The sequence below is a fragment of the Poromitra crassiceps genome (genome assembly GCF_964638095.1).
Source record: "Poromitra crassiceps genome assembly, chromosome: 26".
In the NCBI taxonomy this organism is placed as follows: Eukaryota; Metazoa; Chordata; class Actinopteri; order Beryciformes; family Melamphaidae; genus Poromitra; species Poromitra crassiceps.
In genome coordinates this window covers 2919610-2945763 of record NC_139640.1, presented here as the reverse complement: position 1 = coordinate 2945763, position 26154 = coordinate 2919610, and the positions used below count along the sequence as shown (strand labels likewise).

General features: G+C 44.3%; 2 protein-coding genes across 3 annotated transcripts; both read right to left on the bottom strand.

The window, feature by feature from the left end:
* Positions 1 to 778: 778 nt before the first annotated feature.
* Positions 779 to 22167, bottom strand: cnih4 (cornichon family member 4; the record flags this gene model as incomplete). Of its 2 annotated transcripts, none has more annotated exons than XM_083661421.1 (5): positions 779 to 844; positions 16743 to 16883; positions 18602 to 18714; positions 20446 to 20514; positions 22099 to 22167. In XM_083661421.1, 5 exons carry the CDS (start codon positions 22165 to 22167, stop codon positions 841 to 843), a joined length of 396 nt encoding a protein of 131 aa, XP_083517547.1. In that variant the 3' UTR covers positions 779 to 840. The 2 variants fall into 2 exon arrangements, with proteins under 2 accessions (XP_083517547.1, XP_083517546.1); XM_083661420.1 differs by lacking the exon at positions 779 to 844 and adding an exon at positions 13233 to 13350.
* Positions 1451 to 6334, bottom strand: LOC310798862 (uncharacterized protein; the record flags this gene model as incomplete). The annotated part of the gene is made up of 9 exons (XM_083661425.1): positions 1451 to 1860; positions 1947 to 2095; positions 2317 to 2488; positions 3532 to 3780; positions 3961 to 4147; positions 4700 to 4776; positions 4871 to 5048; positions 5749 to 6019; positions 6132 to 6334. 9 exons carry the CDS (start codon positions 6332 to 6334, stop codon positions 1664 to 1666), a joined length of 1683 nt encoding a protein of 560 aa, XP_083517551.1. The 3' UTR covers positions 1451 to 1663.
* Positions 22168 to 26154: the final 3987 nt, after the last annotated feature.

Genomic DNA, 26154 nt, shown 5'->3' with positions numbered 1-26154 from the left:
GAAGCCGTTGAGAATTGGCGAGAAGAAAAATGTGGATCTAGCTGTCAAGGAAGTAAGTTGGAGTGTTAATCTTCCGTATATATGATCTTTGTGTGCAACACGTGACATAGGAGAAGGCCAGGATTGGGTGGGGGGGGGGGGTTGTTTTCCCCTGTTTTGGGCGTGGTTTCTGAATGATGACGCGCTCCGCAGTGTCTCTATTACTTTGTTGGTAAGCCCATTAGCCCCCCCTCCTCCCTCATTTTCTCCCCAATTATACTTGGTCAATCCCCCGTGCCTAGCGGTCCCGGTCGTTGCTCCACCCTCTCTCTGCTGATCTGGGGAGAGTTGTAGACCAGCACACTTCCTCCGATACAGCCGTTTCTTTTCACCTGACAGCGAGGGGCAGGACGTCGTGCCTCCCCGCTGAACAGGCGCCCCAACCGACCAGAGGAGGCACTAGTGCGGCGACCAGGACACATACCCTTAATCCAGCTTCCCACCCACAGACACGGCCAATTGTGCTTGTATGGACGACGTGTCAAAGTCACCAGACGTGCCAATGAGAGCCAGTGGAGTGAGGGAGGGGGGAGGGAAGGGGGCGGGGCATGTTGGTCACAGAAATCCACCTGTAACCCGGGGCGCCTTATAGAAAGTGTTGTTATTAATGAGATATAAAAGCATCACATGTACATTTGAGCGTTAATCATTTGTTAATAGTTTGTTCCTTGCCCCCTCGTTTGGGCCGCTCCATTAAATTGTATGTATATGATGCATTAAACAAACTTGTGGTTCAGTCTATACAGTCATCCGTCTCGCACAAGTAGCCCAGCTTCCTCAGCACCACTGACGTCTCCTCGGTCACCTGCGAGGGGGGCAGACAGGAACACACAGACGGCAACGCTAGTCAAAACATCAACACATTGAAGCTTCTGTGGCTCCACCTGGGGTGGCAGGACTAGGGCTGGATATCGACCAAAATAACCCAGTAGTACTGGTACCAGATATGATCTAAACGTCTCCAGTCATATGATACCTGCATTCCATCATTTCTTTTTGTAAACAGATCTAGAAAAAAATCATATTTGTATGGTTTTCCTCACAGCCAATCACAGCGAGCGTTCAATTTAATGCGGCGTGTGATTGGCCCTCTACCGCAGCAGCTGCCACAACCCATAGTCTGTGGTGGTGAAATTGAGCGTGGTGTATGTGATGGAGTTAAGGTTAAGTTGATTTCATATGGACATCACAGAGCATTGGAGATGTAACATACATGTATGCACATGTAACACCTACTACGATAATTGAGAAACAATACTATCACTTATAGAAATAGAATGGGCCAGAAGGTTCTGGGTTCGGCTACTGGAGAACAGTGAATGTTTCAATGAGACTCGGAGACCAAGAATTAAATGTGTAATATGCCGGCTTCTTTAGTATTCGAAGAATAAAGAATGAACAATGGTTGGTACCAAAAACAACAATAAGACAATGACAAAAATATCACAGCGTGTTGATATCAGAATAGTGTCTTTGACCCTGGTTGTCTAATGAGGTCCGTGGAGTTACAGGAGTTTTGTCAGTTGGTGTTTCGGGCACGAGGGTCCGAGTTCCCATTCCGTCCTGCGTTGTGCTTCCGATCAGACGCTAATTCCCTGACCCAGATGGAGAGTATGTGTGGGATTTATTCCTGGTGCGGGGCCGAGTCCACTCCACTGAAGCGTGACACCAGGGCTGCAACGACGTCTTCTTTCGGGGGTCTCTCATATTGAGAAGCAAGAGGCTGGGGGATTTTGATGTCAGTCAGTACCGCCTGGTAATACGTCCGGTTGTCGGGGAACACCTTCTCGAAGAGCAGGTCCATCAGTTCCCCAATGTAGCCTGCAAGACATTTCATTCGCATTACTAAACTGTGCATACATGTATAGCTTTTCATTTTCTAATAAATACTATTCTAAATAACTCACGGAATGTTGGGTCTGTCTTTACTGGTTTTGCAGTGGCCACACCCTTTTTGGCTTTTGGAAATGCCAGCTTGCAGACCAGTTTGCCAGCCTTCGTTCTCGCCTGCTTGCGTTGTGCATTTTCATTGAAATGCATAACAGCAAGGTATGACCTGGAAACATGAATATGTGATCAATTATGATGTATAAAATATGGACAGACTGGAAGCTGATCACACTCAACGGTGACCATGTATGTAATAGGCACAATGAAACTTGCTGTGATGGAGCTTTGTTTTTGCATAGGCCTACATCGAAAAAGTCCTTGGTGTCCAGTCACAGGGTGCTTTTTACATGTTATATGTTGTGAACTGTCAGTACAGTTTGTATCTACCTGCAAAGCCTTCCAAGATATGGAAACACCACATTCTTCGGTGTGAAGCGTAGCATGACACTGTGGAATGCCTCCAGCGACGACGTCTGGTAATGTCGACTCAATTTTGCAACACTCTTGAGGACTCTCGTGTTGGTCAGGGCCTTCTCCACTTTGTAGAGTGCCTTCGAACCTATAAGAACAACAAAATGATATTCGGACAACGAGGGTCAAATTCAGAAATAGCATCTTGGGTTGGTAATGTTTTCATTTTTTTCACTTGAACACTCAAAAACTACTGTTATGCCACAGACAGACAAATCTGAAGAGATGAGTAGAAACAGTGTGCCTAGTCCAGGGGTGGGCAATTATTTTTCATGGGGGGCCACATGAGAAACCCAGATTGTTGCCGGGGGCCGAACAAATATTGTCATGCCGTAACCCATGGATGGGTAACTTTGATGATAGAGAGGGCCACAAAAAATGTCCTCGCTACCAGGTTTTGCTGAGGGCCGAACGGCGCCAGCGTGAAAAATTTGGTGCATTTGAAGCCACGTTTAGAGGAATAACTCATTTTAAATGAACAGTTGTGATGTCATTATTCAGTCTTAACCACCAATATTTCATCCTTTTCTCACTCACTCCTATGTCACCACCTGCTCTCAGGGCTTGAAATTAACTTTTTTGACCACCTGCCAATATGGCTGCTAGATTTTAAAGTTACCAGCCAATTAGAATTTCCACTAGCCAAAATGTTTTTCTTGAAATAAATCAGAATATGAGTGGGTTAATTTAAGCATAAGTATCAGTAAGTGGCCCGGGATGATCAAAGCCTGTGTTGAGGGTCACACGAACAAAAATGCAGTCTTGAAGCTAAATAAATCCAAAACCAATGAGTTAATTATTTAAATTTCTAATTCAATGTAGGCTTTTAGTCATAAAGATTATTGAAAGATATTCCATATTCCAGACTGAAATGCTATAACAGAAGTGGAGTATTGGCCAGAATGACATGAACATTTGGACACTTATTCAGCGGGTATCATGCATGTTGTGTTCAGGTGCACTGTGTTAAAAAAAAAAAAAAAATGCAATTCCATCGCGGGCCACACAGGTGGCCGCATCCGGCCCGCGGGCAATCCATGTATTTATTGGTATTGTCTGAGAAACACAACTTGAGCAGTAGATTAATTACCCAGATAACTGCACAGAAAGTACCGCATTTGGAATACACACCTGGTTTTAACCACTTGCTCTTGTCTGTAGTTACTTTGTGTGGATGTAGACACTTTGGGAAGTCTGGGTCTTCATGGGTGTGTACGTCCTGCATGTGATTAACGATTGAAGTGGACTTGGCTACTTTTTCCGGCCCTGACGTTGAGGGGCTTGCCGTCGAGGATACATGGTTTTTTATGCCACGCTGCCATTTCTTGACCACCTCACATTCTTTGTCCTTGCAGATCGCCGTAACCTTTTTTGACAGCCCTGTGAAAGTGCAGAGGGAAGAAGTGCTTATAGAAATGACATACACAAATGCCTAAACTCCAGCAGCATATATCAGATTTTTTTTCCACTTGTCAAGTGATTTACATTGTCCTAAATTAATACTATTCCCGTATTAGATGGGCATGTTGGAAGCCTACAAGAGCACACTATATATATCACCTTTCTCCAAATGCCACACATCGTAGAACTGTTGGATGTTGACATCCCTCAGATATTTCTGGACTTGGGGATGGCGATCGGTGACGATGCAGTCCAAGGTCACACCTTTGCTCTTCAAAAGGGCCAGGCTCCTCTGCAGTCCCTTGAGCTCCATGTGGTAACTCGTTTTCACGTCAGGCTCATTGCTCTTTTGGTTGAGAAAAACAAAACAATAAATAGACTAGCATTCGCTATTGACGTTAGGGATGCACCGATCCACTTTTTTCACTTCCGATCCGATTCCATTACCTGAATTTGGATATCTGCCGATACCGATAGTATGCCGATACCAATATTTTTCTTGAATATACAGTATAGGCAAAGATTTGGCCAATTAAAGTTTTTTTTTTTTTTTTATATACCTTGCAAAAAGCAGACAAAATTAAGAAAATATACAAGGCAAAGAAGGATACTATTATACATTATTATACAAATTACGGCCAGCTGTGCGCTGGAATTGCAAAAAAAAAAAAAAAAAATCCAATTCCGATCGGATTGGATCCGTGAATTAGTGCCATATCGGCACCCGATACCGATATTGGATCGGCCCCATCCCTAATTGACGTGTTTCAGTTTAGCAGCTATTACCGATAAGCATTAGTGTGTACACTTTAGTAGTTGTCATGGTCCATTTGCAGTTGATACTGTTTTACAAACAAGTCCTATAAATCAAACATTTTGTGGATGCAGAAGTACTCACTTGAACCAATTGAAGGTCAATGATGTGGTTGCGCTGTAGGTCCATCACAGAGTAGCTGCCATATTTTGCACAGTGACCTGAGGACATAAACAAGAAGAAGTCACTCATTTGAAACAATCCCTCGAATCAAATGCACAACATTTGCTGTGTCGACCTGGCCTATGTTTTTACCCGGCGAGTCTGCTCTCATGTCGCCGCCCACTATGACCGGGCCTTCCTGGCTCAGCTGTTGCAAGACAGTCTCCTGTTCAGTCTTCCATTTATGGATGATGGCGGGTTCGAGGAAGTTGCGGGCATGCCTCCTGAACGTGCTGTAGTGGGGGATCTGCAGATGCATTGCCCTGCACACCTATTATGAACGAGTTGCGAGGAGGTCAGTGTCGACACACGGCATTTTGCAGAACATCTCTGAATTGCCTTCTTTATAACTCCAAAGAAGCCTAGAAATAGTTGCCTATTCATTAAAGCAGCTACGAGCAAGATTTTCGATTGTTATTAAACAGTATAATTACAATATTGATGGATCACATCTTACCTATAATAGTAGCTGAGACCAAAGCCGTGTGAATCGGAGATTGCTCTCTTAAGTCTGTGTCTGTCTAAACTCGCGTCAACAGGGGGGCTCTCTCTCTCTCTCTCCTTACCGCCGGACCGGCTAAACCCGGAAGTGAAACCCGGAAGTGAAACGCAGCTGCCTGCATTCCCCCGTTCGCGCTGCCTAGCAACATACCATAAACGAGGAGAACGCCATGCATACTCTCGCGAACATCTCTCGTTATTATTCTAACAGGTTTTTTGGAAGTTATTTTGTGGTTATGGCCTAAGTGGCTGCTGCAAACCGTTTCATTTCACTTCCTGATCTGCCCTGGCCACAGAGAGACTAACACTGGCCGATTCACTCGGGGTTCAAGCGAGACTACTCTGCGTTGGTCTCGTCTACTATTAGAGGTAAGATGTGATGCATTGATATTAAATTTGGACTGTTTAATAACAATCGAAAATCTTGCTCATAGCTGCTAAGAAAAGAAAAAAAAACACGACGCCAATACCTTTTGGATCTGGTGGAAAGATGACCCAGTAAAGTAGACGGCTGCAGACAACTGTAAGTTGCCCACTGCTGTGGCTCCCTCACAGGGCTGGCTGCTCCATCTTCTGTTGAAGCCACACTTACAGCTCTGACCGAACGACACCCAAGTCCCACTGGTTTGTTTGTCGACCTGACAGCCTCGTGTGCACGTCGGACAGGTCTCAAATATTTGGAGAAGCTTGGATTCAAAAACTATGTATTTCTTGTCATCATAGCTGGTCTTTACTGGGGGCCTGTGGTCACACACACACAAAAACAACAACAAAACATTGTGATTTTCTATCAATTCTAAAACAATTACTGGATAGAAACTATAGATTACATAGATAATGAAGCTGCTCTTACGAATCGAGCGATGTATCTGTTACAGAAGTAACAGTGTCCTCTGGGTTGTATGTGGTGTCAAGAGGTTCTGGAATGTCAAAGCTTTCATCCAGGTCATCTGACTCAACCTCTAGACGAGGTCTCTTGGCTGCTGGTTTTATTGCTGTTGACGACGCTGGCACAATGTCAATGGTGGCGTCGAAGCCAACGCCCACACTTATCATATGAACTGTTGGTGTCTGCGTGCCTTTGGAGAACAGTAGATTAGATATAGATTAAATACAGTTGTTTACAGTTAGTATTATCTGACAATATCCGACATTACGTGCCAGAATACAAACCTGCTGTTCTGAAGTTGGGTTTCTGCCATCTTTTCTGTGTTCCAACTGTAGCTGTTGATGGTGGGGGGTCCGTTTGGCAGGAAACGCTTTTCCTTCGGAGAATCGTCTGGGATGTACTACTGGCCTGAGATGTACTGGCCTGAGATGTACTGGTCTGAGATGTGGTAGCGGAACAAAAGAAAATAGAAATGTTGAATGCAATTAAGTCAAACACTATGGATTAGTTCACCTAGTCCTACAGCAAACACCCTGGCCCTGCACAATATCCCTAGAGGACCCAACTGTCCAAGATCCACTGTAATCAGATAACAGTGAATAACTCATGGTTATGAGCGCCGCTATTGTTTGTGTTATCACTTGAATAATAGATTTTATTTTAAATGCACTTATCATTTGAGACGTAACTCTACTTTTATTTTACTCAAATTTCTATGGTATATTATAATGCCTCGTATACTGTAATGTTTGAGCTCTAAAAGGCCCATCCCCCGTGTTAGCAGAGAGCCTCACCAACAACACCCCCCCCCCCCCCCACACACACACACACACAAACTCACTATCCCCTCCTAAACTCAACTGAACTCCCCCACCCATAAAACTCGAACTCATCTAATGCCTGGCTAACTGGGACTGTAAATTCATGTAAATTCACTGCACATACTTCTTATCTCTGTATATTGATGTGACCGCTACGCTGCATACAGACACTAAAAGACAAATTCCTCCTATGTAACTTGCATACTGTGGCAATAAAAGTGATTGTGATTCAGATTCTGCTAACAAAGAAGCCTACACTGATGTGGGCCTTAAGCCTTGGTCAGCCTGGCTTAGAAAATGAAGTCCCATGTGGTCCATAATATATTTTAGATCGATTAGACAATACAATTACACCACATAATACAAATTAGTCGGGATTATTTGAGAGCACACAGACACTCACACACACTCTCGATTTGATTACACTTTGGACGTTTGCGATTGACTTTAGTTATCTTCCTACTTCTTATCTCTGTATATTGATGTGACCGCTACGCTGCATACAGACACATAGACAAATTCCTCGTGCAGACTGTGGCAAGAAAACGGATTCTGAACTAGCCTAGATGTATCACGTTAGCAACGCTAACGTGATAGCAACGAGCTATCGCTAACTTAACGGTTGCTACGCTAAACAGGACATCTCAAAATGCCTAGACTTACCGAATGCACCTCCGCAGTTGCTGGATCACGTACAGTTGGCGTCGCTCCAGCTCGAAGTGTTAATCTTGTGGTTAAACCTTGATTGTACTGCCCCAGATTGTAGAAACTTTCTGGGCTGAAATGGTTAGCACAGATAGACAGATACGCTGGAACAGTGGCTGGGATCTCGTTCTTAAAAATGAATAAAAGCCAGTTAAGCCGTTGATCATCCGATGCTGTTTTCTGACCAAAAAGGCATTTGTGTGGGTTTAGGCACCCGATAACATTACATTTATATATCCGAGGCATGGTGGGTCTCGCGCAGGGAACAGCTTGGGCTACACAACAGAGAAGTTATTTTTACAGTCTATGCTCTGAGCAGATGCAAAAGGAAGTCAGGAAGTAAACACACTCGTTCTACCAATCATGGAGTAGGTGGGTGGGACCAGCTACCGTTAACTGGTTGCTGATTGGCCAGCCAAGCATGACACTCTGCTTGCTGGTTGGGTAGAATTAGTGTCCTCTAGTAAGAGAGTGGCGTCAGCGGAGGACCAAAATGCAAGAATCATTAGCCAATGAACAGCCAGGAATGGGTCTCGCGCTACTTTTGCATGCTAAAATAAAGCAGATAATGTACAATTTGATTCATTTCAAGGGATGAAAAACCCTTTCAAAGTACAACACTGTCTATTTTGATGCAACTCGACAGTGCTGCTTTTTTTACTGAAGAGTTCCACTTTCTACTTCCTGGAAAAAAACTGGTCCATTGGAGTGAATGGAGATGTCAGAACTCTTCTATTATACGGCTCTGGGTAGAATGCATGTCCATCTGTGTGCAATATTGACTAGATGTTAAACTTTGTCATCAGTGAATGATATTTTTAACAGAAAATTAATGAGGAATAGTGACAGAGTAGTGATTTTATAGTTTGTCTATTAATTTATGTAAGCCACTATTTTATCTGTGCATGGATGTATTAAAAGAACGGGAGCTGACTGCACAAGAGTCAAATCAACCGCCCTGAGCTCGGCGCGTCCTTATAACGTCATGAGCGCGCCCGCGGTAACGTTGACAACCACTGACACAGCCTTAACAGTCAGCAGTTTAACATGTGAACATTTCTGAAGCCAGCATCTGATGCAGGGATTGAACCAACAACCTTCTGCACCACATCCAGTTTACCTGGGTGAGGCTGCTACAGCCCACTTCCTCTGGCACAGAGTTGGGCAATATGGATGGAAAATCACATCTCTGTATTTTAGAGTAGACCGTATGGTCTTAGATGTTGGCTATGGTGATATAAGACTAGATATGGTCTTAGATGTTAGATATGGTAATATGAGACGATACAATCTAGTCTCATATCACCATAGCATACAGCTAGATGTTTATTATGTAACTAAATGGTTTTAAATCCAAATGTTAACATGCGTTACATTCTGATGCCACGAGAAAACACTTGTATCCCCCCCCCCCCCCCCCCCCAATAGACCAAATCACCGTGACGTCACCATGTAAACAAATTTACTTCCGGGTACCACTTGGGGAAGGCGGCAGGTTTAAATGTGCGTGTTGTCAAATAAATGCTGTCAAACCCTCTCGCTGTTTTCGGCCGACTACTTTCAATTTAAATGGTTAAACGGTTGGTAAACATGCTTGTCCGACGTATCTAGCCTTTCTTCTGTGTTTGTTTTATGTAGTGTTAGCTAGCTAATAACGTTTGTTTGATTGTCAAACTCGCTGTTTTTTTGCAGACTCGTGAGAAGAGCCTAGTGACGCGAGGTTATTACAGACAGAGCTACTGACGCCAAGTTAATTTAATTTAGCTTCAAGTCTACTCTGGTCTGGTCCAACAGGTAAATTAGCTAGTCTGGTCTCCACTAACGTTAGTGAAAGTGTTGTTATGAATGATATTAAACAACAACACAACACGGACGAACCATTTTTGTCTTCTTTGTCTGTTTTTGTCTTCAACACGTCAGTTTGTGCCGTCCACCGCCATTATAATGTGTGGACCTCAGGGGTACCCGGAAGTAAATGTAAACATCCCGCTGATTTGGTCTATTCTGAATTGTATTATTTAGATTAGAATGTTAGTCACAATAGACCAGGGGTTTTCAAAGTGGGAGGCTCCAAACAGCTTCAGGGGAGGCTCAGAATGGAAGTGAAATAAATATATGAGTTATTACACTAGTTATCAAAAGGAGATCACATAAAGTAGAATAACTACATGTGTGTGATTTGGATAAACAGATAGTTCAGAGATAGTCATTTTGGGGAATTTTTCTGTTTCCCACACTTTGTCAGAGAGCCATAAACAAATAAATGCCTTCAGACAGACCTTTTCCAAGTATTTGGTCTCAAGACTGTCAAAAGTAAGAGACTATCTTTGCTCAATTGTTGAGTTGCAATGGAATCAAATATAATCATGAGGTGGTGTGTGTTTGTGTGGGGGGGGGGTCCAAGCTCTGTCTGAGGGACGGCCCACAGACTTTGAAAACCCCTGCAATAAACAATAGACTGGAAACAAATATTTGTCCATACTCTTCATTTTTCCATACTTTTCCAGACCTGGAAAATACTCTCAAGTCTCAGTCGTTTTCTCTCCGTTATACCTTATTAGTACCATTTTCCACCCAGGGATCATTCATTTCATCTCGTACCAAAATCTTCATGGAAATGCATTCTCGTATTGAGTCTATACTGGAATGGGCTACATGCACAACTCCACTACTTCCTGAAGTTAGTACAGCTTCTTTATTTCCTGTCATCACTATTGGATGAAGTGATTAATGTCAGGTGTGCTGCAGTCACAACAATGATCAGGCACACCTGATTAATCAGTTCATCCAATAGTGTAGGACAGGAAATAAAGAAGCTGTACTCATTTCAGGAAGTAAATAAGTTGTGCATGTAGTCTATTCACAGCTCTCGCACAATAAACCATTTCAAACTTCCATTTGAATTTTATTTATGAAACCCCACATTTTCCCAAACAGAAAATAAAAATACAACCGTTTCAGACAGGTACATCAGACAGCAGTCCTCCCAGCTTACACAACACTGAAGAAATAACAAACACTTTAATTCTGTCCAGGCCCATGTGGACTCCGTCAGCTTCATTCTGTACAATTACGGCTCAATTGTCAAATCATTTCATTACCAGCCAAACAAACAGGAGTGCGGAAATTCATTATCCCGTTGATAAACGTGTTCCCCTGAGAAACCTTCCCACCTGGCAAAAGTAGGAGCTTTCTGGCAAACGGGATGTTAAACTTTCAACATACAATTATAGCATTTGATGTCAAAGCAATTCAGTAAACATACGCAGATTGACTCAACAGTGCAGGATTGACTCCAACCATGTTGCAAATTGGATACGCAACCTGAACATAGATTTGGGGTCGAGAGAGACCACCTAAACCGAGACTGGAGGAGGGGGGGTGAGACCGATACCAAGACCGAGAGGGGGGCGAGACAGAGACCAAGACTGAGGGGGGTGAGACCGAGGGGGGGGGGGGGGGGGGGGGGGGGGGGGGGGGCTTGGCCGAGACCAAGACCAAGACCAGACCAATGCGAGACCATTTTCAAGACCATGACTGATGAATGATGGCTTAGGGCCTGTGTCCACCTAGCGTCTTTTCATCAGCTCCGGCGTCTATTTTCAGTTGTTTCCAATGGGGGGAGAGCGTATGTGAGCGCACAAAGACGTCTAGAGAAAGTGCGCTGCGTCCAGCGTCTATTTTCAGAGCGCTCTGGCATTTTTGTGCGCCCGACTCCCAGCGCTCCCAGCTGAAATTATTTTAACTTTTCAGAAAGACGCTAGTGTTGGGTGCTCCTTTTCTGGCAGCTAATCATATGGAGAAACTATCACAACAGAGACAGAAAGGCTCAATTGTGGGAGCAGATCGGCTAGACACTTAATATTTCTGGTGTGAGTGTTGAGCTAAATCACTGTATGTGTGTTGTTTGCTAATGTTAGCTGTCAGCTATCAAGCTACTACCGCACTGAACTAACGTTAGTTTCAGACTGCTTCCTTGTTATATTGTGCGCCGAGATCAGCGCTTCCCAGCGCACTTCCAGCGTTTAACGTCGGAAAAAGACGCTAGGTGGAGACAGTCCCTTAACCTTTATTTTACACCTTTGCGCTGCTAACAATGAAAGAAATCATTCGGGAATTGTAGTAAAATACAAATGGCTGTACAGTCTACTCAGTGACAGAAGGCAATCCTATGATCTGATCTGATCTGAACCACTAGCCTGGGTAAAACCATCCGGATCCCTGAACTCACATTCTGTTTCGTTTTGTTTCATTCCATCTGGACTCCGAGCTGTGCACAGTCATCTCAGTGGGTGGAAGCAGCCAGTCCTTCAGCCAATAAGCGTCGGATCCAATCAAATCCAAATCTACTCGGAAGAACGACGAAAAAACAGCTTTTCCACCGAGAAACTCCGCTGTTGCGTACTCCTGTTCTTGTTGACGGTAATTGTTGTTATTCAGTCTATTTCTAAAATGACTGCCCTTATATGGGCTGTGTAAACTCCACGAACGTTGGCGTTACTGCTCGAGCCGGAGAGCCATGGAGGCAGCCGTTACTGTTTTGCCAGCGGTGTTCCTGATTGGCCGGTTACGATGTCAACTACGAGGCAGGTCCCCGATTGGCCCGTACATGTCGTTTCTGAAAATGCCCACGCCCGGGGCTGGAGGCCAGACGGAATCGCGCAAGGAAACAATGTGAGTTCATGGAGTCGGATGGTTTTAACTAGGCTACTGAAACCCTAAACTGACGCTGCCAGATGGATGTAGGTTGGTTCACATTTGTGGAACAATGCCGCCCCCATCTGGCGGAGACAGGTTACTGAAACACTGCAATTCCATATCACTGACCTTCAGAAAGGCTCAACACAGTGGGCAGAATGAAGTGTAAAAACACCTTACTGCGGCTCAATTATGACTCCCGCAAACTGTCGGCCACTGATTGGTCAATTATACCGTATGTAATAACCTGTATGACGATACAGTATATGATCTGTATGTGGCAGTATGCTGTTAATTAACAGAAGCATTACCGGTCTCGAGCACTACAACACTACAACACTACCTGAACGTCTTTGCTCGTCGACTTTGGCCAATATACAATATATGGTGAGGAAAAAAAGGACGTATGACTCAAATGTGATTTGTTCAACACAGGCTCGACGGACAGCCATGTAATACTGACTAAAAACGGTGACGGGCAGCAGCAGAGTTCATCCGAGCCGCGGGTGCGCCGATCTGCTCGGTAGCGATTGTCGTTTGTTCTGCTGACCCGTCACGTTTAGCGCGTGTGTGTGGATCCACCACAAACACCAATACCTGGGAAGCTTGAGGGAGAGGTTGCTTCACATTACCCACACCTGTTTGTGTGGGAGAGGAGGAGGAGAGGAGAGGAGAGCAGAGGCGGTGGTGGTGGGGGGGCCAGAGCCATGGTTGGAGCTTTAGTGGAGTGTGTGCTCTGGCTGGAAGGACCACAGTCAAAACACCAGAGGTGTTTGGGAATCAAACACCAGAGAGGGGGCAGAGCGCACTGGTCAGTGTGCTCTGCCCCCTCTCTGGTCTATGGACTTAGTCTCTGGCCCACTTTGCCCCGAGGAGAGTCGCCTAAGAGTTTGGAATTTGGCAGCGTGGCTCAAAAGGCTTCCTGGGCGAGTCAGTCGTTGATCAGGGCCAGGATCATGCTGTGAAGGAGAGATGGAAGAGAGCACAGAGCGGTCAGGGCAGGGCCGTAACGCCAATATACATTGAGAACGACAAATCCCCCCCAATATTTAAGCCTGATTAAAATGTGTCCCCTCCAATAAATTGATGTAAAAACAATAAGAAAACAGAGATTTACTGCGCGATACAGCTGTTCGTGGCATTACCACGGAGCCAGTGCTCCTAGGGAAGAGCAGAGCAAGGAACTAACCATTCTAATAACACGGAAATTGATGTAATGGGTATATATAGACCAAATCAGCGGGGATGTTTACATTTACTTCCGGTTACCCCTGGGGTCCACACATCATAATGGCGGTGAACAGCACAAACTGACGTGTTGAAGACAAAAACAGACAAAGAAGACAAAAATGGTTCGTTCGTGATGTGTTGTTGTTTAATATCATTCATAACAACACTTTCACTAACGTTAGTGGAGACCAGACTAGCTAATTTACCTGTTGGACCAGAGTAGACTTGAAGCTAAATTAAATTAACGTGGCGTCAGTAGCTCTGTCTGTAACGAGTCTGCAAAAAAACAGCGAGTTTGACAGTTGTAAACAAACGTTATTAGCTAGCTAACACTACATAAAACAAACACAGAAGAAAGGCTAGATACGTCGGACAAGCATGTTTACCAACCGTTTGAACATTTAAATTGAAAGTAGTCGGCCGAAAACAACGAGAGGGTTTGACAGCATTTATTTGACAACATGCACATTTAAACCTGCCGCCTTCCCCAAGTGGTACCCGGAAGTAATGTTGTTTACATGGTGACGTCACGGTGATTTGGTCTATAGCACTCCCATAACATGTGTGTATCACTTAGGGCCTAGATCCTCTTTGCGCGGCTCGTGAGACGATGGCGGCTCTAGACTCTTTCATTGGCGGCTCGCAGCCGATATAAATAATACAATCATGTCAAAACCATCCCCTCACTGCGGTGTCAAACAAACCGCGTGGTTGCCAGGTTTGTTGGCCCTATGGAGCACCAAATGGGGGTTGAAACTCACCATATACCGGTATTTGGCAACACTGCAAACAAGCCAATGCCTCGTGGAGGGATTGGGTCAGTGGCAGACAGGCACGCAGAAACAGAGCGCTTCAGGTGTGACAGGGCGTATTGTTGCAGCTGGCATTTCCTCGTGGTTAATGAGAAATGCGTCAGAGTTTTAACGATAAGCAAAGCAGCTGTCTGGAGGTTTGGAGCTACATCCCAGAGAGAGACAGACTGAACATCAGAATGTTTTCATATATATATATTTTTTAATCAAGTCGGTGTGAATGTTTTCATCACTTTTGTCATTTTTTACATTGTTTATATATATATATATATATATATATATATAAATATACCGTATATATATATGACTCATCATTCCAATAAAAATTTGGAAATTCCCCTTTTATTTACTTTTGTTAATGCCTACAAAGCAAATGTTACTTTGTACTTGAGCTCTCCCCTGGAAGTGATGTTGTTGGTATAGATGAGCCATTTAAGCAAGCAGTATTCTACCATATTAAGCCCTTTTCCCACATGCGCTTTGTACCACAAAATGACCGGAACGTGGTCTAATGCCTGCATGTGAGAAAGTCGTCATGCCGGTATAAGCGCGACCCCGTCATCGCGGAGATTTCACCAGTTTGGAGCCAGTCAGAAGAGCGGTATGCGCGATAGCGGACTCAAGTAGAGAACGGGTCCAGTCATTTCCCGCGACACTCTCATGGGCGAGGTGTACACACATTGCTTAATGTTCCAGCGGGCATAATCTAATCATTCGCGCACATTAAAGCAAACTGGCGAAATGATCTTGTGATAATAAGAGCAGTAGCCTATGTCAGCTTCATGTGTGGGTGTGCTGATTTTCCCCTCTCTCCTCTCTGCTGCCTGCTCGTCCTCCTCCTTCAGCGAAGGCAAGCCCGGACACATCAAACGAAGCCAGTCTGTAAAAAGTGCTTCAACGCGACGCAGGTGAACGGATAAACAAGCAAACTTATTTCACCATCAAGAGTTTTGCCGACACGTCACTCCCCACCCGCTCTGCAGTGCCGCCCCGCCCCCCAACGTACAGGCAAATTCGCTGCTAGATTCCCATATGCGAGAGCCGAAGTGTGAAGGGAAATGTCCGATATTGACTTACAGGTAATTTTCCGGTACGCATGTGGGAAAACGGCTTTAGTGACCTGTATGCAGGATATATATGGAGGCAATGTTTTCATCATTGTAGAAAGCCATAGCACATTAACACATTCAGTGCCACAGCGCTTCAGTAAAATTGTCTGGAGCCTGTGCCAGATTCACTTCCATTCAGTTGAAAACAGCTATAGAATTTTTTCTATTATGGCTATATTAACGGGGCTGGACTTTAATGAAACATTGAACACTCCTGCTTCTTCCAAAGAAGAAATTTTGTTTCTAGACAGTTCCATTATGAAATTACAGCCTCTCAAAAAAGTGCACTTTCAAGGGTTTTCTGTCGTTTTTTTTTACTTTCCAAGATATAGCCCCTTTTATGAATACATTTTGCACTCTAATTTCGAGCACATTCACTGACTCTGGCTGGTGTTTTCTGATGTGGTGGCGTGTGGTGTGGTTTCTGTGCAGCCACACACCCCTCTCCCCCCCCCCCCCCTCTCCACCTCTGAGCTGCGGGCTCCTCCCACACGCACAGAGTTTGCTTTCTCGACTCTGTTTTTGCCCTGGACAGATCCCAGCGTCCATCAAGGAAATGATGCGCGCTGGCAAACGCGACTGAACGAAAAGGCTTGGCCCGTTCGGCTTCGGATGCTGGCTTTCTAGGAAATCGTGTGGAGATAGATAGAAGCATAAGAGCTCAGTTGTGAGCGCGGATGCAGCCGAGCCCACTCTCGCTGTAGACAGAGCAATATATACGGCTCTGGCAGAAAGCATGCATCGGTTTCCACGGCTTTCTCCGCTGTCTCCTGTACAAAGTAAAGGATCTGAGGTGGGTGGAGCAGCTCCTGTGACGATGTTTAAGGTGGCGCCGTGTGATCCCTTGAAGGGATTCATGCTCACTGGCTGGGTACGACCTTAAACAGCAGAATTATGGAATAATATGAATTATGATTTTAGGACGTGCACAGACGTCCTTGGCACTGAACGTTACTTTTTTTTAGGACGTGCACAGACGTCCTTGGCACTGAATGTGTTAAAGAGGATATTAATGTGTGTAGTTCTTCATAGATCTAGCCTCTTCATTTTGCTCTCAAAGTGCACCAGATTGATGCATTTTACTTTTAAAATCTACACACACACACACACACAGGGAAGGCATGCCCACAGACCAAGCTCGTGGGTGCGAGGTTCACTCACCACTATCTCTACAAATCGTGAGAAAAGAACATCTCTTACCTATACAGATAGATGAAGAAGCAGAGCAGATGGAAGCCCAGTTTAATCATGGCTTCCTTCATATGGGACTTGAGCTGGCCCCGGTTGTGGATCTCGGTGGGGTCAAACACCCCCATGTTACCCATCGGTACCTTCACGTACCTGTAGGGGGCAGCAGTGAGACAAGTAAGACCTCAAGCCCCTTTTCTTCTCGTCTTCACCACAACAAATCCTATTCCCTCACAGCCACTATAGAGAGCCGCAGGGATGACGTCTTTTTGTAGTCAGAACCAGGAAGTCCCGGACTTCCTGGTTCTTCACTGTTTCTGTCTACGGGATTTTTGAATGGGTTTTTGCTGCGATGCTTCAAATAAGGTCTCTGGGCAAGGCAAGCTTAATCTTCACACATGAGGACCACTTTCATGAGTTTTGTAGCGTAAATGCGAGCCCTAGAAGTAAAAAGCTCGAGCTAAGCTAATCCAGAACTACACTGTCGCATAGGCTTCCACGTCACGTCAGCGCTCAACCTGGACTGTTGTTGATGTGTGCACTGATTACCCCGGGCTGAACGGGGCTGAACCAGGTGAGGGAAAGAGAATTTCCGTGTTCGTCCTTTGAAGTGATGACGTTATTGACGTATATACAGTATCCCCATCGACTCAACAGTGTAGTCTCATTTAGCCGTTTGCTAGCTAGCCGCCCTTTTAACGGCACGTAAAAGCTTCAAAACTCATAAAAGTGGTCCTCGTGTGTGAAGATGATGTTACTAAACACTGGTTCGCGTTTGATTAAGCCAGCGTTGCCCAGAGAGATTATTAGAAGCATCGCGCCAAAAACCCATTCAAAACTCCCATAGGCGAAAACAGTGAAGAACCAGGAGTGCTAGCATCGATGATTTCCGGACTCGTTGCTGCGGCTCTCTATTGGGAAACAGCAATAGCATCAATTCACCTATAGCTAAGTCCCGCCCCTCGAACGCAGACGAGTCAATTACAGTTCGTACCGGCTGCACAACGCAGTCGGACATCCTGAGCCTAGAACTCCATAGAGAAGCAGTAGAGATCAGGATTTTCCTCTGGTTTTATGGCGTTTCGTACAGGACGAAATGGTCAAACGATGTGCATGGGGGTAAATGCAACACTACGAGGTATCCTGAGAGGCTAGGCAATGGATAATCCATCCATTCAACTTCAACCGCTTTATCCGGGGTCGGGGTCACTGAGGTCGCCGACGCCGTTCCAGCAGTGGACCCCAAACTTCCCTTTCCCTGGTCACATTAGCCAGCTCTGACTGGGGGATGCTGAGGTGTTCCCAGGCCAGCGTGGAGATATATTCTCTTCACCTAGGCCCTCGGTCTGCCCCGTGGTCTCCTCCCAGATGGACGTGCCTGGAACATCCCCGTAGGGAGGAGACCAGGTGGCATCCTTACCAGACGCCTGAACCACCTCAACTGGCTCCTTTGTATGTGAAGGAGCAGCGGCTCTACTCCCAGTCCCTCATGGATGACTGAGCTTCTCACCTTGTTCCTAAGGGAGATGATGCCAGCCACCCTCCTGAGAAAACCCATTTCGGCCGCATGTATCCACGATCTTGTTCTTTCGGTCATCATCATACACATTCTTGGGGGGAGGTGCAATATATTTTGTACAGAGCAATTGTGCAATATTAGGTAATATTCTTGGTGTGTACGTTTTGTTTTTGGTGTGTTACTGAATCTTAATTGTAGTTTGATTGTACATGCACTGTGTGTATGTTTGCTACGACGCCACCTACTGTCTCTCGAACGCCCAAGACAAATTTCTCCTAAGGGAGACGATAAAGGCTAATCTAGTCTAATAATATAAAGAGATGGTCCATCGCTGTATGTGTAAACCACTCACCTGTAAATATTCCAGACTGCTACAGGCACGTTGAGCAGGAAGATGAACCAGTGCACGGAGACCAACATCAGCACAGTAGATAGGCTTTGGCCAACCAATTCTGGAATTACCCACTGGACAGAAACAAACAAACAAACAAACAGAGCCCATGTGCTATAACAACAAACTTTTTTCTCCTAAAGTCAGGGTTCCCACACATTTTCATGGATACAATTTCTAAACTTTTCAAGGATCCATAATAGAATTTCCATGTAATGTGAGGCGGTGAATCGATACCAGAAAGTATTACTACACTGGACAAATACTTACACACCTTTTACTCAATCCAAGCTATTGAAATTTTCCATAAAAATATTAATATATAGTAGAAGTGCACTCTTGAGAGTGCAGACCTCCACCAAGGCCAATGGTCCAGTCTGCTATGATGCAAACTTTGTGAGTTGGATCAGAACCCTGACCCACCCACGAGGGAATGAATCCCGTTCTCCAAATAAATGTGAGGTAGTCTAAAGAGAAAAGATCCAGGAGGAAAACATGATGTTAAAAGCTGTAAGCTATGCCTCTGCTGATCTGCTACACCACCACCCATGCGTGCGTGCCGTTGTCTCGCTATGACAAACATCTACATTATTTAGTGTTTCTTGATTATACAGAGGTACATGAAATAGATTACCAGGCGCCACTCTTCAATTCGGCATATAGGCTATATAATCCACAGAGAGGTTACTCTAAGTGTATGTCAATTGACTCAATTCTGGATGTGAGTCGTCTGTTATCCCCCGCCTGCTGTCTTCCTCCGTTAAAACGTTTGATTAAAGATTCGCTAAAGCAGTTTCCAGGCATGCACGTATCGCATTTATTTTTATCGATACTTTCTGATGGCTTCTAGACGATATCAGGGCTCAAAAAGTTGTGAAGAGCGTCTTGGGATGTAACTTTGACAGTGACGGCTGCCATTTACTCTAGTCAGTCTGCCTTGTGTTTGTCCGAGTGAGGACGGGGGGTGGGGCTTAGTGAGGACGGGGGGTGGGGCTTAGCGATTGGTCAATTCCATGACTTTTCCAGGTTTTCCATTACCCTGTAAAATACTTTTTAAAAAGAGACTACAGAGTTCGTCATCATCTTTAATCATAAGGCTAGACTTTGGCTCACAGGGGGTTAAAAGTATATAAGTCATATAGCTTGGTTTCAGACCTGTGCTTTAAAAGTAATCAGCCAAACGTATGTTGCCCCAGAAGCACGCCCATTATGAAGCTGCCATATTTCTACATGACACACTCTCGCATAGAGAGAAAAAGAAAAATTCTTTGTTTCGGGGCACCAGAAAGTTGAAGGTTATTTGCATTGCAAAATCCCTCTAACGAGCAGCAGTAAGTAGTACCGTAATCAAAAGCGAATGTAGTGGTAATAAAAAATACAGAAAAAACGAAACATATTCAAAATCAAAGCCACTGAGGCACCAGGAATTAATCATATCTTACGCAGGGAAAATAAGTCAATTGTCCAGGCAGGCATAGCGTTTGTTGATTTATTCACCATTTTCCAAGCAAACAGACAAAGGATTGCAGTCTCTCTTGCCCTGGTAAAAAACCATAAACCGCTCCCGGTGCCTTGACTGAGTCTACCTGTCTATGCCCATACAAGTAGATTCACCTGCGTGCACCCCAGCTACCAACACCTTCAAAATAAAAGCTCAATAAGTGCTCAAATTAACCAAATAATTATACTAATACTAATCAACCTAATTTAGCAATATTATTCTACAAAACTAAATAACTAAATAAATGTGTATTATTAAATACCACCAAAACAACCAATAGCTCCAACGGCGAACATTCACTTACTTTGTTCAGCTTGGAGCAGCAGGCTCTGGCATTGATGTAGTCACATTCTAGATCCGACAGGGTGATGATCTGTACATTAGGTCAAGGTGTGTGTGTGTCACAAACTAGTGACAATCTAACGGGACAAAAGTCGCTGAGCTGCAAACACCTAGGCCCCTCACAAAGCGGATGACTTACACTGAAAAATCATATTTATGTCACTCACTATGTCCTTACAATAGAGGTCAAAGGGAATACGCGCACCCCAGATATAACAGGGCTAAAAAAGCCACAGAGGAGGTCCAGAGGCTGAGATCAAGCAAAAAAAAGACTTACTTTATTTTACATGGTGCAAGACAAAACAGTGCAAAAAAGAAAAAGTGAATTTAAAAGGCAGCAAACGTTTCAGTCGAGGACTATCATCAGTGCTACCTCTAGTCCTCGACTGAAACGTTTGCTGCCTTTTAAATTCACTTTTTAGTAATATTGTAAAGTCACATATTACTCTCAAATGAAAGTAACTAGTAATATGTAGTATATTGCATTTTGAAAGTAACTTGCTCAACACTGGTCACAAGTTACAACACAAGTCCAAGTCAAGTCTAAAGTCTCTTGCGTTCTATCATCTGCTGCATGCCATCCGGTCTGCTTAGAACACTCCATAGCTAAAACTAAGGAATTCAAAGCATGTACTTATTATCCTGACTCCTTTATCTATTAGCATACATTATCAGCATTGATTTGACATTATTATTCGACCTTGCCTTAATGATTGACAATACACACACAAAAACAAAGATTGTTCGCCAGTCCAGGCAACTGAGGAAGTTGCCCCTCCCACCCAGCCCTGCCCTCAAGGAGACGCTACCGTTCAATTCCCACCAAAACCACTCGCTTCAAAGACAGTTTTCCCCCCCACAGCCATACGGACTCTCAACTCCCTCAGCACCCCACTCCCTCTCCCACCTCACCTTAACTAAACGTCTGTTGGTCTCGTATCTAGTATTTATGTATTTATTGTTGGGAAAGTGGTAATTGTGTAAATGTCTAAATGTATCCATGTCCTGTCATGTGCTGTTTCATGTTATTTCAGAGCTATATCTGTACTGAAACTAAATATCACCAACCTGGTTCGTGTGGCAATACAAGTATCTTGTTAGTCCCACATCTCAAGTCTCAAGTCTTTGAGGACAAGTCTCAAGTCACTGTGTGTGACTTAAGTGCGACTCACGTCCAACTAAGTCCAAATCTCTGGCATGTATTCATTTTAACTTTCAAATCAATCCAATGCGGTCACACATTTCGCTGGTCACTTTAAGTTATATGGAGTTTGGTGTGGTGTATCGGAGCTAGCCACAGTCTTGCAGTGTAGCAGAATTGCATCTCGTGTATTTCCACCACGACTGTATTGATTTGACCGACATTTTCATTCAGGTTTTTGACAATTCTGTGTTCCTGCCAGGCTCCCACCACACCACACCTTACAACTACTGCTGGAAAAACAAGCTTCGTCTCATGTTAGCCTGCGACTGACACTTGTAGCTAGGCGGCTAACCGGTTAGCTATATTAGTCTGCTCACACACAGTGCACAGTGCCTCCAGAAAACTCCAGCCCTGGGCTTTCACAGACAAGCTCCATACCCAGAGAAGCACACAGGCTTAGGAAAAGGATACAAAGTACACCGACAGAAAAATCAGCGCACAGCAGTCGACCAGTGACAGGATAAACACCGCAGCCTCCATTTTGCCTCTTCCTTGTGTGATTTGTTTTCATCTCCTGGGCGTTTTCTGTACCGCCACCTAGCGGACTGGCGGTCCGGACGGTAGATTGCGCGTGCTGCCTTCAGGTTCTATGGGAAAAAACGACTTAACGGCCTGAGAGGTAGCTAAACTAGATGCAAGTTTTTGTAAGCTTTCAAATGATGTCATACATTGAAATCTGAAAATAGTTTAAGCTTGATTTTTGTTCATACCTACTCCTAAAAGATTAAGAGAAAATCGCACTGAAAGTTGGTGAAGAAGCTTGGTTTGCCCAGAACAAGCTAGTTTGCTAATGTTAACAAATATATAGGCCAAGTATTTAGTGATCCTAAATCTGTTTGTAATATTTAGCGCGTTATTCAACATCTAAACTTGCATCATATGGAGAGGGGAAAACATTTCACAGTTAGGGGTGCGTTCATAAATCCACTCTGAGCTCTACACTGAAATAAGAGCGCTCTGGGCGCTCGGAGTTCTATTTCTGAACGCACCAATGTCACATAGCTCTTGGCATTGACCTACTGTCCAGAAATTTAGTCAGCTTAGTTTAAGGCCATATAATATATTGTTCGTCTATAAAAGCAATATGCTGGTGATGATTACAATTGATGAGGTTGATGATAAGAATTAATTCTATCATCATATGAAATAAATAGCATAGGCTACAGAATGGATACAGTAGATGGACAGACTGGATAGCAGCCAGTGGCCTATAGGAATAACTGGTGTGTGCATCCTGGGTCTCGATCCCCATCCCATAATGATCACTGGAGTTGCCATAGTTTTCCAGCCCATACAGTATATCACCCTGAATGGCAGCAGTTAAATCAAACCTGCAGGCTGCCTAACATGAACACAGAGTAGCTAGATCAGCCCAAAACAGCAGCTGTCAGTGCGTCAGAATGGGTCCAACAGCCAACAGAGACTCAAACAGTTTGGTCAAACATGTCAAAGGAAGGTTTGACCTGTCTGCTTGCCACAGCCGGCTTTAGTTAAGAAGTGAACTGAAGTCCAACCATATAGACTATGCGTTTGACCTGTCTGCTCTCCACAGCCACTGAAGTCCCTCCGTGTGGACATGGGTGGGGGGCGAAGGGAACCGTTTTTACATTACATTTACCCTGAGGAGTAAGCTTCGGCCGACTCACAATATTCATAGGAATATAATATAATATATATAATAATGATAGGAAATATCACGAATACACGATTTTGAAAATTTGCTTTCAGAGGCTAGCGGGCTCAGTTTTAAAGCCAGAGTGAAATTTCTGGTATCATATGAAACTAGAAGACCATCATCGATTGATACCAACCATGTCATGCTAGCTTGTAAATTACTTTTCTTTTCAAAGGGGTACTCTTTTTCACAGCCTAATGTTGGCGTGTATCTGTTGCGTTTGCTAATACATGGTTAAATCAGCAAATTTGATTTCATGGGGGTGGGTTGTTGGTATCCACAGTGGAAGTGGTCCCTCGGAAATGTGGTTTAGTGGTAGGCTACTTGGTCTGAAAAGTTTGGGTTAGACTATAACCATCCAAACTCCAACAACAGACTGAGCCAACACACAACACTACAATGTCTGGAGATTGATCAAGAAACAAAGTCCTTCAAGTCAGGGTTCAGGCCGTTTTGAAAAGTTGCCTGAAAGCCATGTTGAAAGGAAGCTAAAGTGTGTGGCTCACTCAGTGTGGAGGTCTGGAGTCAGATTAGTGAGCCATTTTGAAAATCACTCCACCATGGCAGCCATTTTTGAAATTCAGACTGGGGGGGGGTCCACAGCTCTGTCCTCTTTGCTGCTTGAGTTATATCCTGGATAATTGCAGAAAACATGATCACGGTTAATGTTAGAGCCAGTTACCAATTTCTCTTTAATTTAATTATATTATTATTGTTTGATTATGATTAATTGTTCTATTGGGTGTGAATCATTTGACTAATTTGGTTTATTTACTTGGGTCTGATGTCCAATGAATTTGAGAACCATAAGAGAATCTCCCCCTGCTGCCCTTTAATATGTATTGTGGACACCTAAGAGAATATGAGGAATTGACAGACAAGTGTGTTTGACAGACAGGTGTGTTGATGACGTTTTTGTTTTCTTGTGTTCAGACATAGGTTTATAGATGTTATTTATTTACCTTGACAGTTTCGACGAGTCAACTCTTCTCTTTTTCAGAAGCAGTCGCACTGACAGCTGGGTATGACGTGTCAACCAGTTGCTTTTCAGCAACTGTCGGTGTGCCCAGCTGAGCTGCCAGGTCTGCCAGGCCGGCCACGCCCACTATGACGTGTTGTGGCCGGACCGACAGACCCAACAGCCCCGCCGGGCACATCGCGCGGCCCGCCGCCCGTTGTTCTCTGGAGCAGAGTAGAAGTAGTAGTAGTGAAGAAGACGAGAGTTGACTCGTCGAAACTGTCAAGGTAAATAAATAACATCTATAAACCTATGTCTGAACACAAGAAAACAAAAATGTCTATGTATAAATGAAGACATGATGAACATCATTGAACTAGGTGTGTTGATGGTGAGACGGGGGAGGGGTACAGTCTTTTGACCAAGCAAGCACTTTATCTTGATCATTATGCCTCCGCCGGCGATAGCCAGGCCGGAGGCATTATGGATTCGGTTTGTCTGTCTGTCCTATGTTCGTAAATGCGATATCTCAAAAACGACTTGACGAGACTTCTTCAAATTTGCCTCAAACGTCCACTTTGACTCAAGGATGAACCGATTAGATTTTGGTGGTCAAAGTTCAAGGTTACTATGACATCATGACCGCTCGTTTCATGCTCCTTAACATGATATCTCAGGAACGCCTTGACGGAATTTCATCTAATTTGCCTCAAACATCCACTTGGACTCAAGTATGTAACTAATTACATTTTGGTGGTCAAAGGTCAAGGTCACTGTGACCTCATGATGAATGCCATTTTCAAGCTCGGTAACACCATATCTCAGTAACCCCGTGACGGAAGCTAATAAAGAAAACGTGTGCTGACCTCAAAGAGAGTGGCATCACTCAGCGAGGCTCTCAGTAGTCTACGCTGCGTAATTAGGCAGCGGAGATGCAGGAGAGCCCGAAAAGGAATAAGCATACCGTCCATAACAACATAGCATACATATGAAAGCGGGAAAACATTTATGGCAGTAACACACACACACACACAGAGTTCCCATTGTATTTGAGCCCCGCCAACATTAATTGCACACTTTTTATAATGTCCTAGGACTAATAACTGTTGTTTTTTGGTCAGGCTGAGTCTGTCTCGGGCTGTGTTCTATGTGACAACATAGCAACAGCAAGTTGAGCTCGGTCCGCATCTCAGAAGGGTTGGGTTGGGTTTAGATTGTTTTAGGACTGTTGAGGACTCTAGTAGCCTGTACACTGAGAGAGAAAAAAAAGTCAACATTATGTGTGTAATGCTAGTTTAGCTCAGGAGATACTAAGGCGTGGAAAGCCATGAATACATTAAAGAATGATTCATTAAAATATCAGAGCATCTGTAGGAGCTGTAAGTCTCCTGTGTTTTCTATATTCATTATTCACTGCACTGTCATTGGACGTGGTGGGCGTGGTCACCGGGGCTTGGGTGTGAGTGGCAGTATATGGATTGCCTTCACCTGTTCACTAGGGGTGGGAATCACCAGATGCCCACGATACGATACTAAAACGATACTTGAGTCACGATACGATAGTATTGCGATATATTGAATATTGCGATATATTCTCTAACTCCTTTTCCTACCTTTTCCTTGACCTCACCAGAAGTAAAACATGCAGTGTTGTTTTGTTTTGTTTTTGCCCCACATGTAGGCTACATTATTAAGCTTCTCTGGACTCAATATGCCACTGCAGGCGCGGACTGCAACATCGGGCGCTTTGGGCAGATGCCCAGTGGCCTGGCATGGCATGGCCTGCAATTTTTTTATTTTTTTTTATATCGATACTTGGCATCCAAATATCGAT